Source organism: Corticium candelabrum, chromosome 8 (assembly GCF_963422355.1).
Source record: "Corticium candelabrum chromosome 8, ooCorCand1.1, whole genome shotgun sequence".
In the NCBI taxonomy this organism is placed as follows: Eukaryota; Metazoa; Porifera; class Homoscleromorpha; order Homosclerophorida; family Plakinidae; genus Corticium; species Corticium candelabrum.
In genome coordinates, this window is record NC_085092.1 from 337,423 (window position 1) to 354,914 (window position 17,492).

The following is a 17,492-nucleotide window of genomic DNA, read 5'->3' on the forward strand; positions in this document are numbered from 1 at the left end:
CAAGCCTATTTTGTTATCAACTCAACAGGAGTATTAACTGGATTAATTAACAGCCTACAATGTGACTAAGGGCAGAAGAAATAGATTCAAGTCTCATGCTGTCCATACAAATCTTCATCATCTAACACGACTAGTGACTGTTTGCTAACACTATAATTTAATTAATGATGCAGCAAAGACTACCATTGAATCTGCACAGGTAAGTGGTCTTGTGTTGTTGCTAAAATTTCTGCAACTCACATAATTATAAAATAAAGAGTTTGGTGAGCATCTGCATAATAACGTTCAGCACAATCCATAGCATATTCAAACTCAAACAGTATTACTTGTACAAATATAAACAATAATGCAGTGAGTCTACTGATAATGAGATCATGAGTATACCCATAATTTAATCCATTTACACAACTCGGAAATCAATTTGTTCATACATCTTCTGACCTGAATAAGCTGACATTAACATACTAACAGCCTGAACATCAAGAGATCTTACCTTGCCAGTTCTCAAGTGACCTAAACAGACAGAGCAAGATAGATAGCTTCAAACTCTCCACAACACCAAAAAACAAGAAACCTTTTCAAATTTGGGATCACTTTAGGCTGTCTATCACTACTATCGACTGACAAATTCAGAGCAAGCCAACAGTTGGGAGGATGGTTTACAACAGTATCGACAACATGAAGAATGTGCCCTTCATTGAAATCCATTTCTGCTGGATGGCATGCCTTGTAAGAAGTGAGACACCTGCATATGAACATACACAATACAAGACAAACTACATATACGCATACTGATCACTACACCTCAAGTACAAAGAATCACAGTAGTGAGGAAGTTGAAGAAACTCTGGAAGTATAAAAAAGGAGATTATAGCAACATGATCAATGCAAACATGTTTGGGCAATTCACTTTGTAGATTTTGCTGCACAACTAGTCTAGCTCTAGTACCAACACTACGTAAAAGCACAGCTGCTGCTTCCCTCGTCAACCCATCCAGACTCTGATCCCCAACCTATAGACAATGATTCATTCAGGGATCAGCAAAACCCCAACTAGTAGTACACTACTGCTTATCCACAAGCAATACAATTACTTGTAAAATTTCATCTCCTGCTTGAACTCCACCGCTTCCTGCTTCATATCCCGGTCTCAACTCTGACACAAAGATGCCTGTCTTGTTTCCACCTTGAATCATAAATCCCAATGTTCCATCACGCTTCTCAACGACAACATCCCTTTTCCAACAAACTGTTCTGCACACAGCGAACACACAATAAACAATTACAACGTTATATTGTTCATCACAAATTTATCTTACTTTGAATTGACACTCATTGTCGCCCCAGAGGAAATTGTTCTAAGATATTGCCTATTCTGTGCCAATTGCACACGTCCAAATCCACCAGATGGAATGGTATTACCAACACTATCTCCCACAGAACACTCAGATGAATACAAACCTAAACCATCATTAACAGTAGCAGCACGTTTAAGCAGAGAGTTTGGAGCCGGCCAATGCTTCAATTGCCCTTCATATGATTTTGGTACACTCCAACTAAAGTATTTCCTCCCAGAATCAAGTTGTCTTGATCGTGCCAGTCTGCACCCATCTAACAATGACTTTGAATCAGTATACACACATGGAACAGAATCATCTGTCCAGTCCCTCTTCACCTCTCCGTGATTTTGACTTTCAGTACTTTCCTTAGAAATATCATTTAAAACTTTCCTACTATTCAATTTAAATCGCCGTAATTCATTTTGCAACTCTGTTGATATTCTAGTTTTTGTGCTTTTGTGATGTGTCCCTGCATTGCGTGCTGTACTACTGCACACATTCTTCACTGATTTCACATCCTGAGGTGATGTATGCACTTCACAGCAATGCAGCTCAAATTCAGACAAACCAACTTCAGAGTCCCCAGATAAACTGGAGACTTGTGTTGCTTTCTGTTCTCCTCCACTATGTGATGGAGACATCGCAGATAAAGGAACAGACCGAGACAAAACAGCACTTTTACTTATGTGCTCATTCTGACTGCTCCATTGACCAATAGAAGCTGTAAAGGATGAAAGGTCCAAATCAGCTATGTTTCTCTTCTTAACTATTGCCCAGTCAGACGACAGTTTTGTCATGATCAGCTGCAACTCATTAGCTAGAAAGCCAATGTCTCGAGTCAATTGCACTGGAACTTTCCAGTGGTTTTGAACAGATAACGAGCATGCAGATTTGTGAGAATTCAGCAACTGCTGAAAAGTGAATGCAGTAACATTTTTGGTACTTATTCCATTGACCTAGAAAGCAACGATTGCAAGCTTCGTGCACAATTCATATTATCACATTGGATCTCACCTCTAACACAACATCCCCTAAAGAAAGATCACTATTTATTGCTTCATGCTTCAACCCAGTCACTATGGGAAGCGTCTGCCATTCAATAGCTGACATAACACCTGTTAAAACGATGCTAGCTTGCACAAGCAACCATTGACCAATATGTTAGAACAACTAGCCTGAATCTTCAGAAATGGTGACAATCCACTTATCCCACGTTTTCCCATTACACTGACACAACAAACTACAATGTATACAAATTCACAAGTAATACAATACAAAGATCACTATTACATCTACAGACTTCTTTAAACAGGCCACTGCATCTTGCTTCATTGTAGGTAGAGACTGAGTACCCCTAGACAGACGACACACAATGAACATCTGCAAATGCCATAACAAAAGCCCAACAACTTTAGATGAGATGATTTCTTTCCTTCTTCAATATGCTCAGCACATTGACATTGGCGTGAACTTTCTTCACACATCCCTCCAAGAGAAGTACATGCATGTTCCTAGTACATCAACATTCCTCATCCTTCAAAAAAATTTTGCCCACATATCTATATTTATAGGCATGGCCGACAAGACAGTACACAATAGGACCAAGTTAATTCGTGTCCACAATAAACCAACACTCATTACAATTTGATCTTACTCCAACCAGACTAATTAATGCACCAATATGCAGTTAATTAATCTACAATACTTTAAAAGATATCTGTACACCATTATGTCATGTGATTGATTGTTGTAAAAGCAGATGGCAACAAAACAAAATTACAGTATTTTACATAGAAAGAGAAGAGTACTAAAGTAGTTAAAGGTGTCCACTTACGAATTCACGCACCTACAGACACACCCATGCAAACTTAAAATTGTGCCTTTTATCTACACATTTACCATTTACCAGGTTGAGATAGCTTGCTGTTGAACGAGACAAAATGATTTCTCGATATTTTCCTTGTTGCACGTGACCCAAAAATGGGTCTGGAAGTTCAAGGCTAGTAGTTATCATGTAAAGGTAGATGTGCGATCTATGTTGTCGACTTCGTCTGGCACCTCTCCATGACTACTCCACGCTCCGACTTTCGGATACCATCATGATAGTACAATAATGCTCTGATTTCCACCCATTTCCGGGTCGCATGCAATAAGAAAACGATTGAGAAAACGCTTTGTCGTCCAACAGCATGCTATCTCATGATGGTAAATAGTAAATGTGTATATGAAGAACCTAACATACTTGTTGTTAGCTTTCTCAAAATGTCAAGTATGCGAAGCAAAACTGACACGGCAGACAAGAACGCGATTCACCTTTTTTTTCTTTATACTAGGAATAAAGACTGTATGTCATAGAACGTGGTGCACCCTAAGATGATGTTCGCTTCTTCTGCTTCGTTATGACACAACTGCCACGATTTCAAGTTTACATGGGTGTGTCTGCATGTGCGAGGTGAATCGTGAGCGGGCACGTTTAAGCAACATATAGAAGGTTAAAACTGTCTGTCTATTGTCAAATTTGCTTAAGAAAAGAGAAGCAAGAGACAGTAAGCATCTTCAGTACTAAACAGTACAAAAAGAATGCATAAGCAAGTAATAATCAAGCTTTCCATCACTCCTTGGATTCAACTAATCTGAATTGATATATGAAAATTAATACCACCTTCCAAAGTAGACTAGCCTGGTTGCAATCATATTCATGGATCCTCTAAGAGCAGATTAGCTAGCAGTAGATGCAACAACTGCAGTCAGATCTCAATTAGATGTGAAAGTGCTCAACTTTTCAATCCTTGCTGTTAATTCCATCAACACTGAACAATACCGTATTTGCCCGTAATAACGCCCTGGTGTATAGAAAAGAAATGCTTTTTTTCCTGGGCGTATACTAGGGCATGGGCGTTATTTTGGTCCCAGGCGTATACATGGTCACAAAATGCTGTCGTTTGGCCAGTCATCATCTAAATACTTGAAGACAGAAATACCACAAATGCTTGCAATTATCCATTTGCAAGATCAAAGGTACTGGTATCCCTATCGCATCAGCATACATGCAGAAACTAAACACTATACATACATGGTCAGCCTGAAGCCCGTCAAGAGCATCAGGATCAGTAACTGCAACAAAGACGTAAGTCTAGTGGTAAGCACTTTAACTCAACACTGACACCAGCTCATCAAATGCACACAGACGGAGACAAATGTTCTGCGGACCCCATTTTGTTTTGTCTGCGCATGCGTATCCTGGGCTATACTCGAGCAAGGGCGTATAGTTGGGCATGGGTGTTTTTCGGGCTGAAAGTTCTGACCTGTTGCACATGGGCGTATATACGAGCATGGGCGTTATTATGAGCGAATACGGTATGCCTTTACCTATACTAAACAGTTCATGTAGCTGGTCACAAAGACCACTTGTCACCCATGCACAGAGCAAATTGACTCCAGGAGTCCCCCCTCCAAAGCAACTGATCCACAGTAAGCTTGGTGTAGTGCAAGATATACACTTTCTTTCACTTGGTTCATGGCTGGACTTATAACTCTTTGACTAAGAAATCTATTGAACTGATATCAGATGACAGAGCAGAGCAAATGGGCAGCCACATCAGCATGATCATCTCACTAGCAACCACCATATCCTGTATCAGTCTGCTAGGGTTAGGCAGCTCAATACTTAACTTAAATGCAACTAAAATCTAATGCATATCAAACAAACAGTACACTTCAACTAACTTGCAGTAAATATTTTGACTATTTACAACAACACTGACATCACCTTCATAAGCCATCTGTTTGCCACAGCAATTAGCTCTTCAAATTTCTGGCACAACATCCGCCAGTTGTTAGGCGACTGTCCAGACTCACAAGACGTGTCTTCTATACAAGACTTTAGCACATCCAGTTTCTTGACAGCATCTATCTGTTTGTTAATTGCTTGGTCTCTTGCAATACGCAGCTCTGCACAAACATTTTGAGCTTCAACACACTGCCTCAGAGTCTTCTGATGAGCTTCCAATGCCCAGTCCCGTTTCTCTTGAGACTCCCTCATTTCTTGTTGTGCACACTATACACAAAGCGATAACTTAATTAAGACTGCAGTCCACATCAAACACAATACAAAAATACCGTGCCTATACCTACTCTCAATTATTTCTAAATTCACATTCTCAATGTTTGTGACTACTGAATTAAATACATTAGAGATGACAATATATGTTTGTAAACATAAGCACCACCATCAAACAACCACTATGTGTTCTGCAGAAAAGTATTCAGTGTGGAAAATAATGGTAGGACATAGGACAATGTCCCATAAAATATGTTGTTTGTCCGACCAAACACTGCACCAGTGTTGGGACATGTTTGAACAAACATTCACCCATACACATATATGATAGTGTAACCTTGTCTCTTAGCACGTGATGGCCTTTCCAATAGTGTAACTGGTAATTCATGAACTTAGGTGCCTCCTAGCATGCTTTATCCAGAGAAAACTTCAACTGCCTTTAATACCATTTCTCCCTTGGAAGTTGGTTATCAAATATTATGTGCAAAATGGTTGCAGTAGGGGAGGCACTTAATTAGACATGTAACACCATACAAGAAGTCCTACCAAGTCTCAGTCTGTCTGAGCCAAAATAATTCCCTATTTTCCACACTGGTAATATTTTCAATGAAAGCATACACCAGAGAGTGCTGTGCACAATCAACTGGGCATTCAATGTTCAGTAGGACAAACACTCGAAGCAGCTAAAATACTGTATACTTCTATAGTACTGCAGTGTTCTCGCCAGTACCGTTAGTACCGTCAAAATGACGGTTGGGAGAGGGAAGGGACGTTTGGAGTGGGGAAAACAGCATTTATTGATGGTTGACAGAATCAGAAAACCTTAGCATGCATAGTGTGGGATCAGGGATCTAAAGACATTAATGGTCTTGATGGTCCCAAAGTTGCTACAGAACAATACATATTCTCATGTCAGACATCTGGTAATCTTCGGGAGTGCATGGTCTCCTTGTCCCTGTTTAAGGTGAATTCCTGTTGACCTTTCACACAAGAAACACTAATGAGTGACTGTGGTTGCAGCAGGTGTTTTACTAATTACTGTTTATCTTCAATCTCATGTTTTATACTCTCTTTTAGGTCAGCTCATACTTCCAGTTCCAAGTCAACTTGTCATTGTAATAATCTACTGTATTATCTGTCTGTCTGTCTGTGTTATGTTGCATTTGACTCTACTACAACTAGAGAACAGATAAAGTAATTTTATGATGTCATTACCAAATATATCAACATCAAACAGTTGATGACGTCATATTGACGGTTGGCAAAAAATCCTGGCTAGAACACTGGTACTACTGTGCATATGCACCGAGAAATCACCCATAACTCAAGAACAAAGTCTTGCAAATACATGAGCCAAAATCCACGATCACTGACTTCTTACATGTAGATCTTACAGTCCGCATCAAAACTATTGACACATTTCTGGTTTAGTTGTACTATTTTTGGAAAGTCTTCTTGTTTTGTAATAAGAAACGAGCGTCAAATTTTTCTCAAACAGCTGAAAAGCAGTCACAAAAGCAATTCCATAGTCTGCGCATCCGCTTAGAGAACTTTTCCGTCGTCAAATGAGTCGTGAAAGACAACACCACGATATTCTGTTACTATACTGCTCTGGTACCAAGAAGCCATCTATGATCTCCCATCTTTTACATGTTTCTCGCTCTAATGTTTACTGAACTCTCAAAAGATTTAACGTTGGAGAACGTAGAGCTTCCCGTGGAAGACCAAAAAACTAGCTGAAAACCATCGATCAGCCTAGTGAACATGACGCACACAAGGAACAACGAAATAAGCAAACAACTTGCCCGTCAGCTAGCAGCGCAGGAAGAACTTGTTGTCAGTTCTTCCAACAACAAAAGAGAACTTCATGACACAGGCTATCGCTACACTATGCCTAAGAAAATTTCGCTAGTGAAGCTAAAAAACGAGATTCTGGGTGCGTCACGGTCTTGATTGGCCCGCTAACTCACCAGATCTTGCACCAATAGAAAACCTTTGAGCGTTCATCAAGAGGCGTGTTGAGCTTCATATGCCTCAAAACGTTCATGAACTTGAAGACGCAATCCAGGCGGAGTGGCAGTTGCTCACGCTTTATGATCTGTTGCCCTACATCAAACACACGTGTAGCCGAATGCGCCTTTGTGTAGCTAGCGGGGGAGGGGGGATACTATCAAAAAATGAAAGGAGGACACAAGCTACTGATGCGCACTGGTGTGTTTCCAAAAGTCTAACGCACCTAAGAGCATATACAATAGTTCTTTTTTATCTAGAAAATGTACATCACGTGAAAACGGATGCTTTTCTGCTCATGCTACCCATGGCCACGCCTCCAAGCGTAAATGTGTCAATAGTTTTGACATGGACTGTATGTTGTTAAAATTTACTGTGCAAGTAAATACAGCAATCACACATAATCACACGCGCGCGTGCGCACACACACACACACACACACACACACACACGCACACACACAAGTTAACACAGTTCTGCATAGTTACATACATACCTACTTGCGTAACTACAAAAAACTTACCATAGTTACAAACCTTAAATTAGTTAAATGTATGCATATTTACCTACTACGTACTACTACTGTAGTTACACAATTTATCTACCTGGAGTTGTTCTGTCTGCCTGTCAACAATTTTCTCTAACTCTGTGATCCTCAACTTCAGCTCTTCCACTGATTTTCTCAAAGCTTCATTCTCTCTCTCAACGTTAAAACACTGTTGAGTCAGTCTCTCTTGCGCATCCAGAGCATCTGCCCTTTCCTTCTTAGACACCTCACATTGCTGAGCTAGCAGTTCACACTTCTCATCTAAAGCGTCAACAACTTCCTGACACTAGAATTTTGAATACATACATGTATTACACGACCATATCACCTTACCGTTACAATTCCCACAATCTTCGCCTCTCCGCGCCTTTTCTAGATCTCCCCTTAGGCGTAGATTAGACAAACGTTCTTCTTTTAGCTCTCGACGCTGTTTCTCGTATTTTGTGGTGAGTTCTTCAGTTACTCTGCGATACTGTAGTATGTCACGACGTAAACTCGTCACCTCTTCTGTCTTCTCAAGATGAGACTGTATAGAAACCATGTCGGCAAAGTACTAGCGAGAAAGAAGACCGTCGTCCCACATCAAGCATCAACCCAGTTACAGTTACAGCAACAGCAAGACAAACCGCAATATTGTTAATATCAATTTCCAGCTGAGGATCGAGCAAGCGCATGACACTTCTATCTGCATACAAACTAAAAAAGCACGGTTCTGCCCAATATGAACATTGCATACACTCCATTACATTTTTTAGCTAGTAGATTCATTGTCGCAATAAAGAAACACTCAAGGGCACAAATTGCTAATACAAGGTGATTACAACGTCAACAAATCAAATACAGCTAAACATATTTAATTAATTAATTAATAAACACTATTATTCACTGTAGATTAACATTATTATGTTTATTTAGTAGCGTACGTAGCTACGTGTTTGTTTGTTTGTTTGTTTGTTTGTATACTCTGTATGTACCTGATTTGTGTGCGACAACAACAATAACAACAATAACAATAATTACAACAAATTGCATGCTACAGTAATGTAGAGAGTGATTGCAATGTCAACAAATCAATTTAAATTAGATTAATTAATACAGTTGAATATATTTATTAAATAATTAATTAATCAATTAATAAACACTGTTATTCTCTGTCTAATATGTCTATTTAGTAGTATATGTAGTTATGTGTTTAATTGTTTGTGTGTATACTCAGTATGTCCGTATACTTGCACCAGATTTCTGTGTGTGACAACAAGAATATTAACAATAATTACAACACAATGAATAGTTTTAGATATCATTATTGCCTAGATACGTGTACAAGTTACTTTTACACATACACTCATTCTAAGCTAAGCAGGGGCTGATTCGTAATAATTTCTTATACCCTATTCGCCTCTATATGTTGCAATATTCTTATCAGTTTCATACACTTTGACTTCAAACAAACTATCACCAACGTATGCTTTCATTTGATGCCAAATGAAAACTGCGATATTTTCAACAGTGCTCACTACACCGTCTCTAAAGTAAGGCACATCGAGACTGATGTTCTTGTGGTCTAAAACATTCATGACTGCACTGTCCATGTAACATTTCAAGTCAGTCAGATTGATGACCATTCCAGTGATAGGATTGACTGCGTCAAACACCGTCACTTCCACCTTGTAGTTGTGTCCGTGACCATTGGGATTATTACACTTTCCGAAGATCTCCTTGTTCTCTTTCTCTGTCAGTTTGTTGCTGTGTAGAACGTGAGCTGCACTGAACGTCGTCGTACGCGTCACGTAAACGCGAGGCGAGCAGCTGCTAGTCTTCATTGTTTCACATTTTGACTGTAGCTCTTGCTCTTGTTCCTCACTACTTGCCTTGTCACATGACACTTCATGTACAGAGTCCATGTGTTTAGACAGTCGCGACATACGGGTAATCGACGGAATTAGTTGGGTGTGTCTCGGAATGGTTTACGAAAGGTTCGTAGGGAGTTGAGATTCTTGTGTTTTTCCGTGCTTCTACCGATGGGCTGCTTCTCGTCTAAGCCTGAAGCGAGCTCTGCGACAGACCAAGTTGCTGTTCAACGACGTCAACATCCACAGAATGGGCAAGCAGCTCTAGCCCAGCGCATCAGCGCTGCAGGAATGAATCCGAACAGGCCTCCTTTTCAACATCAGATGCCTAGACAATTTTCAGGTGGAACTATGCCGGGGGCTCCAGTAGGACCCATGCACCGCCATCCTGCTGGCTTCAACACACAACCGGGATACAGAAGCGACGCCCAGTTTCGTCAACCTATGCCAGTACCGACACAACCAGCGCCTACTGTACCTCATCTTCCCGTCTTCATAGCTCTCTACGACTATGAGGCTCGTACACACGAGGATCTAAATTTTCGGAAAGGCGACAGATTGGAAATATTGAATAATACTGATGGCGATTGGTGGCTTGCACGCTCACTCACAAGTCGCCGCGAAGGATACATTCCCAGCAACTATGTTGCCGAAGCGAGCGCTATTGATGCAGAAGAGTGAGTGAGATGGTGACACTTGATTTCCTTTGTCGTTTCTTATACATTGTTTGCGTTGAATTCAGATGGTTTCATGGGCAGATAAGAAGAGCGGAGGCGGAAAAGCTTCTCATACTTTCTGGGAGACACGGAACGTTCTTGATCAGGGAAAGTGAAAGCAATCCTGGTGACTATTCACTCAGTGTGAAGGATGGCGACAGCATCAAACATTATCGTGTACGAAGGATGGATAACAACCAGGGCCTTTTTATTGTTAAGAGGCGTATATTTCGAGATTTGAAGGATTTGGTGGAGCACTACAAGATGGATTCCGATGGCTTGTGTTGTCGTTTATCAGATTCATGTGTGCATAATGAAAAACCAGTCATATCAGATCTTAGTCATTCGACTAAAGATCAGTGGGAAATACCAAGAAACTCATTGAAGTTACACAGAAAGTTAGGAGCGGGGCAGTTTGGTGAAGTCTGGGAGGGAATGTGGAATAACACTACTTTGGTTGCAATAAAGACTCTGAAACCGGGATCGATGGCACCGACTGCCTTTCTTCAAGAGGCTGCAATTCTGAAGAAGCTTCGGCATCCGAAGTTAATTCAGTTGTATGCAGTGTGCACTGATATGGAGCCAATCTACATTATTACAGAATTGATGAAACACGGTGCTTTGTTAGACTATCTTCAGAGTCCTGTAGGGAGAGATCTTAAGCTGCAACAGCTGGTCAGTCCATTCACATATCTGCATGTTGTAGTGAATAATAATTAAGTGTCTAAAAGATTTTGTAAACTTATAGCAACTTTTCATAACAATGAAATATAATATATGACGAGTGGGCTGGATACAACACTTGAAGCTAGCAGGCACATGGTGCACATGTTTATCTTTCTGTTAGTTGACTGTTCTGGATGGTTGAAGACACCCACAGTAGCACAAGTCTTCTTTGACATGTAAAGTTAGGTTGAGGAATAAAACAAATTACAATGATGGAATTGAAGATGGCCCAGCTGTAGTACACTGAAGATTTTATTTTAACAGAATTGTTTAAGAAAAGTCAGTTGTTAGATTTTGTCACTGACACGTTGACGCTTACCGTATTACTTTGGTTAGAAGGGCATGCCCTTTTAGGTGAGGGAAGAAGTCGTTGTGGTATCCTGGTAACAAGCCGTTGTGGTATCCTGGTAACAAGCATGCATGCATCCAAACACAAAGCAAATACTGATCCGAATCTACTACTTAAAAACTAAGCAAGCATGCAGCAGTTCTACACATCTGTCATCTAATCACTGTTTTCCTATTATAAAGTGTCTTCATTCTGATTTTTATCACCATCTTCATCCCTGCCTTCTTCCTTATTTGTTGCCTGTATGAGAGTCTTCTTCGTCTGCAATTTCTTGTGCATCGACGAGAATATGTCTCTTTTCTTAACCCATCACTGGAGATTACTTTGCTGTATGCTGCTATCTCTTGCAGCTTTGGCTATGTTTCCTCCATATTTGTTGTATTTTGTATCGCAGCAAGCTTCCTCTTCACCATATAAGAAATTCTAGCCTTTCCGATCATACTATCAGATTCAGTTTCAGCAACCTTCGACTCCTCCACAAACTCCTCCGACACTGAACTGCGTACAGGGCATGCCCTTCTAAGCTGGGTAATACGGTACATATTTCACTTACGGCAACGGGCCATTTAGCTGTGAGCCAATGTCACATGCATGAGATTCGTGTTTGTGTTGACAAAAACAAGGAAATCGCACAGTTATCATGTAGCTAAAAGTTTGTATTTGTAGTAAGTGGGTCACATTGTATATTTTATGTTTGTATAGGTTGATATGGCTGCCCAGACGGCATCAGGTATGGCTTACTTGGAAACCCAAAACTACATCCATCGGGACTTGGCTGCAAGAAACATTTTGGTCGGTGACAATCTTACATGTAAAGTGGCAGACTTTGGGTTGGCTCGTGTCATCCAAGATAGTCAAGAAATCTACCAGGCTCAAGAAGGGGCAAAGTTTCCAATAAAGTGGACGGCTCCCGAGGCGGCCTTGTACAACAAGTTTACTATCAAGTCTGACGTGTGGTCATTTGGTATCCTACTCACAGAGCTGGTGACTTACGGTCGAATTCCGTATCCAGGAATGAACAATGCCGAAGTTTTATCGCAAGTCGAACGCGGTTTCCGAATGAGTAAACCTCAAAACTGCCCTGACATGTTGTATGATGTGATGCTGCAGTGTTGGGATACCGATCCACAGAAGAGGCCAACGTTCGATTCTCTTCAGTGGCAACTTGAGGACTTCTTTGTGAATGAGTCCGGTCAGTACAAGGAGGCAGATCAAATCAAATGATTAGTACATGATCAACGAGACACTATCTTTTCGGGTTTTCATTTCTTGTATGTAGGAATTTGGCGATTGACATCATCAGCTTTGTACACTGTGATGATCTGATCTATTTTAGTACGTATGTGTGGATAAATTATATGTCACGTGATAGAAAAACAAGTATAATATTCATGGCATGTGTGACTAACCCTACTAAGATATACGGTGTAGTAACTCTGGGAAATGATTCCAACAGATATATATATATATATATATATATATATCATCTTTGTATAGTAAATCAGTCTAGAGGTGGGTGAGGTACGCAGTAAGGCGTCTAATTAGGAAGCAGAACTCATTAGTTATTTAATTTGACTTCACTTATGTAATATAATAGTGAAGTCCTACCTGGCCGTTGCACACTAGATTCCTTCTTTACAATGTAAGCGTACATGTACATATCTAGCATAGTTCTCACATATTGTTCTATGTGTCATCAGGCATAGTGACGACTTTTCGTTTTTGCTTGTTTGTGACGATGTTCCAAAGTTTTTAAAGACATTTAATATCATTAATTGTCTTATCCTTAAGGACAAAGACACACAAACACACACACACACACACACACACACACACACACACACACACACACACACACACACACACACACAAGAAAGATGTTCTTATTTGGTACATGGTCACATTAATTAAATGTCTAGCTAGAAACGAAAAGTTTTTCACTATGATTGAGCTCTGCAATTCTGTGTTCACAAGCCATTTATTTCTTTTCTTTACGTACTCAATTAAAAAAGATAGGTTATATATTAGCTAACGAGTAACGGAATGAACGAAGCACGTATTTTAGACATAGCAGTATCATTACGCACAACATGTGTCTGTACAGTACTGTGCAAAAGTTTTAGGTCACCCTGGTTACTTCACTAATCTGGAGGAAGAAAGTGGACTACAGTCAACAGCTACAGCTTTATTGTATCACAAACAACAAAAAACATCTTGCATACTACTCACAAGTAATCTTTTAATCTTAGAACTACATTTTCATACAACCTTAGAACAATATCTGGGTGACCTAAAACTTTTGCACAGTACTGTATACAGTACGGAAGCTGAAAACCAAACATCCGGGTCTAAACATTTGTTGCTCGTACTAATTGATGTCAATAAGCTCGACCCGCCTCTTGGGTGTGTCACATCTTTCGGTTTACGCGGCGTACTTTACGTCGAAGTGCTCGGCTGAGTGTTGCAATGGGTTGCTGCTGTTGCAGAGGAGACAAGACGGATGGTGGAGAGCCTAGTCATGCTCAGTCTTCATCATCCGGCGTCGTTGGCACGAACGGGTCTAACGCTGGTGTCATGTCGCCTGGCGGATCCACACAACAGCAGGAGCGTCCACCTCAACCATCACCCCCTCCTCACTCGGGAGACATCGAGCTAACCGGTCCAGCTCCGGGGCCGCTCTATGTCGCCAAGTACGACTACGACGCGCGCACGGATGAGGATCTTGGTTTCAAGAAAGGCGAGCTGCTCTACATCCTCGACGATTCTGAAGGAAACTGGTGGAAAGCGAGATCGAAGGTTAACAGCAAAGAGGGTTACGTTCCCAACAACTACATCGCGCCGGTCAAGACGCTTGAAGCGCACGAGTAAGGAGGAGATGTGTGTGAGGATGTTGGGTGTTGTTGGGGTCCCATACGGGGCACTTGTCACCTTCATGACTGCCAATGTTTGAGTGTGCTTGGGATTGTGTCGTTGGTGGGTTAGATGTCGAGTGTAAGACAACGGCATGGGTTTGCGTGTCTATGGGTTTGACTATAATTTTTAGTGGAAAACTCAGCGGGACGACACCCTCGCTTCACGCCTATCGGAATTGTTTGTTTGTATGAGCTTTTATAAGGCTGACTAGAGTGTAGTAGTTGCTGTTGAGGTAGTTGGTGTGTTTGTGGTGCCGTAGCGCATCTGAAGTTGAGCAGAAGGTCAAGATTTCCTGTTGGTAGTTTTCTAATTCCATGCATGCCTTTTTACCTCAAACACGGATGATGTAATGAGATTGAGACTGAAGTGTTCTAGAGTGACATTGTAGGGAAGTTATGCACATAACGCTTGTCTGCACACTTGAAGATAGTGAGTACTGAAACTGCTCAACGTATTTTTTCATGTAATAATGATGATCTAGAGACAAGCTGTTTATATATTGCTACTTGGCAAATGGATGAGTGCAGTGTGCATCTTGTCAATGAGAGAAGTTGCACTTTATAATAGGAACCAGTAGTCTTGTAGTGTCATGTTGTTGGACAGGTGGTGTCTTGATTTCTGTAACAAAACAGAGCATACACACCCAATTGGCATTGATGAGTGAATCTAGATTTAGTACCGTGTTTAAAAATAGGTTTGTTGAGTTTGTTACTTGTAAACAAAACTGTCATTCTGCTTATCAGATGTGAGTTGGTGGAGTATGAGAACAATTAAGTTAAAGATAGTTTTGAGTAGTAATTGATTAATGCCCATGTTTGTTTCTTTGCTTTTGCATCTTCTGTCATATGGCCAGAAGATGCAGACGCGGTATTGTAACTCTGTGTCCTCTTCTAGAAGAGGGAAAAGAAATGCATCATTGGCTTCTCTGTGTGTAGTTGTCTTACCTTTTGTTTGTTTGTTATTTAGTTGGTTTTTTGGGAGGATCAAACGTACAGATGCTGAGAAAATGCTGCTGCTTTCCATTAACCAGCATGGTTGTTACCTCATTCGTGAAAGCGAGAGTAAGCCTGGTGACTATTCGCTCAGTGTACGTGATGGTGACACTGTCAAGCATTACCGTATTCGTCGACTCGATCAAGGAGGATTCTACATTGCAAGGAGAAGTGCATTTCCTGAAATAGCTGACTTAGTTAGTCATTATGAAAAAGATGCTGATGGCCTATGTGTTAATCTCAAGAAGTCATGCATGAGGGCAGAGCTGCCTCAAACAGATGGAATGTCTCACAACACGTCAGATCAGTGGGAAATACCTCGTACTTCAATCAAACTTATTCGCAAACTTGGTCAAGGTCAGTTTGGAGAAGTATTTGAAGGAATGTGGAACAGCACCACGCCAGTCGCCGTGAAGACATTGAAAGAGGGCAACATGTCGAAGGATGCATTTCTTGAGGAGGCACAGATCATGAAGAAGTTGCGTCATCCGAAACTGATTCAGCTTTATGCAGTGTGTACAGTTGGTGAACCTATTTACATAGTCACAGAGTTGATGAAACACGGATCACTACTGGATTACCTACACGGTGATGGTAGGTCTCTCAAAATGCCTCAGCTAATCGACATGGCTGCTCAGATTGCTGCCGGAATGGCCTACCTTGAAACACAGAATTATATACATCGAGATCTGGCTGCTCGCAATGTGCTAGTAGGAGAAAACCTTGTCAACAAGATTACCGATTTTGGTTTAGCACGTGTCATCTCAGAAGAAGTATACGAAGCCCACACTGGTGCAAAGTTCCCTATCAAATGGACAGCACCAGAAGCAGCATTCTACAACAAGTTTTCTATCAAATCCGATGTTTGGTCATTTGGCATTCTATTGACAGAACTGGTTACCTACGGTCGAATCCCTTATCCGGGTATGAGTAATGCCGAAGTACTAGCACAGATAGAGCGAGGTTATCGAATGCCACAACCACACGGATGCCCTGACCGTTTGTATGAGATTATGTTAGAATGCTGGAAGGAGGTCGACGTCGAGAGGCCAACGTTTGAGACACTTCAATGGCGACTTGAAGAATTCTACAGTGAAGACGGCATAGGAGGTGGATATCGTGAAGTTTAGGACCAGTTAGAAATATTTGAGCACTTCCAACCTCAATTTGTTTGGTCATGTGCATATAGTAGTGCACAGCAGTTAGCAGGCAGGGGTCTATTATGTATCAGCATATTGTAGTTTCTGTAGCTTTCGATCTCCTTAGCGCAGTCTGTTGGTTTTAACCGTTTCGTGAGATTTCGGGAGTGTTCTAGCTGACAGCAGTGTGTAGTGCAGCTGTTGTGCATAGCTCTGGGAGGCGGATTTTATATTGTTGGGGATGTGTGTTTACTGGGATGTATTCAATAGCACAATGTTGTACCTGGAACAGAGTTTAGAGCATTGTGGAATTACACATTGGAATAATGCATGTGCAGACTGACTGGAGCTAGATAGGGTCACTGTGTGAATGAGGAATAGACTGCTTCCCTGGAAACTAGACAAGGTCACTGTGAATTCGAAATACAAACACGCACATAATTCCAGTGACAGTAAACATTATGCAAATGATCGTGTAGGAGTGAACTTCTTTGACAGTTACATCCCCAGGCCAGTGGAATGGTACAGTACTGTTTCTGGCACTTCTGCTGAGCATACTTGTGGAGCATCAATAAAGGTATGATGTTACTGAGGACAGATGAACTCCTTGATGATGATGATGATGGCTGATTCTAATAGCTTTTATCCAAAAACAATGGTATAGTGTATGGCTTGCAGTTGGGGGGACAAAGATGTTATTGTCACCAGGTGTAAGTCAATTTTAGCAGCACTTCAGGATGTCGGCTTCTGTTAATTAATTAAGGAAGGATATGTGGTTGGTTACACATACTAGAAACCCATTTTGCAGGAAGTTATTGACTAACTTGATGAGCAAGCCAACCAGGTCATG

General features: G+C 40.9%; 3 protein-coding genes across 3 annotated transcripts; 1 reads left to right on the plus strand and 2 right to left on the minus strand.

The window, feature by feature from the left end:
• Nucleotides 1-197: 197 nt before the first annotated feature.
• On the minus strand, nucleotides 198-8,577 carry LOC134183366 (uncharacterized). Its single transcript, XM_062650872.1, has 14 exons — nucleotides 8,291-8,577; nucleotides 8,016-8,218; nucleotides 5,110-5,397; nucleotides 2,751-2,851; nucleotides 2,631-2,694; nucleotides 2,516-2,567; nucleotides 2,355-2,455; nucleotides 1,320-2,296; nucleotides 1,095-1,254; nucleotides 911-1,013; nucleotides 805-847; nucleotides 575-745; nucleotides 494-513; nucleotides 198-441 (listed from the first exon to the last, which is right to left on the minus strand). The coding sequence occupies exons 1-14, from the start codon at nucleotides 8,496-8,498 to the stop codon at nucleotides 401-403; spliced, it is 2,532 nt and encodes an 843-aa protein (XP_062506856.1). The 5' UTR covers nucleotides 8,499-8,577; the 3' UTR covers nucleotides 198-400.
• Nucleotides 8,578-9,212: 635 nt separating this feature from the next.
• On the minus strand, nucleotides 9,213-9,889 carry LOC134183367 (6-pyruvoyl tetrahydrobiopterin synthase-like). The gene has a single exon (XM_062650874.1). The coding sequence runs from the start codon at nucleotides 9,880-9,882 to the stop codon at nucleotides 9,349-9,351; it is 534 nt and encodes a 177-aa protein (XP_062506858.1). The 5' UTR covers nucleotides 9,883-9,889; the 3' UTR covers nucleotides 9,213-9,348.
• Nucleotides 9,890-9,900: 11 nt separating this feature from the next.
• Nucleotides 9,901-16,973, plus strand: LOC134183587 (tyrosine-protein kinase ABL2-like). The gene is made up of 5 exons (XM_062651170.1): nucleotides 9,901-10,484; nucleotides 10,550-11,198; nucleotides 12,301-12,817; nucleotides 13,985-14,462; nucleotides 15,478-16,973. The coding sequence occupies exons 1-5, from the start codon at nucleotides 9,979-9,981 to the stop codon at nucleotides 16,631-16,633; spliced, it is 3,306 nt and encodes a 1,101-aa protein (XP_062507154.1). The 5' UTR covers nucleotides 9,901-9,978; the 3' UTR covers nucleotides 16,634-16,973.
• The last annotated feature ends 519 nt before the right edge of the window (nucleotides 16,974-17,492 follow it).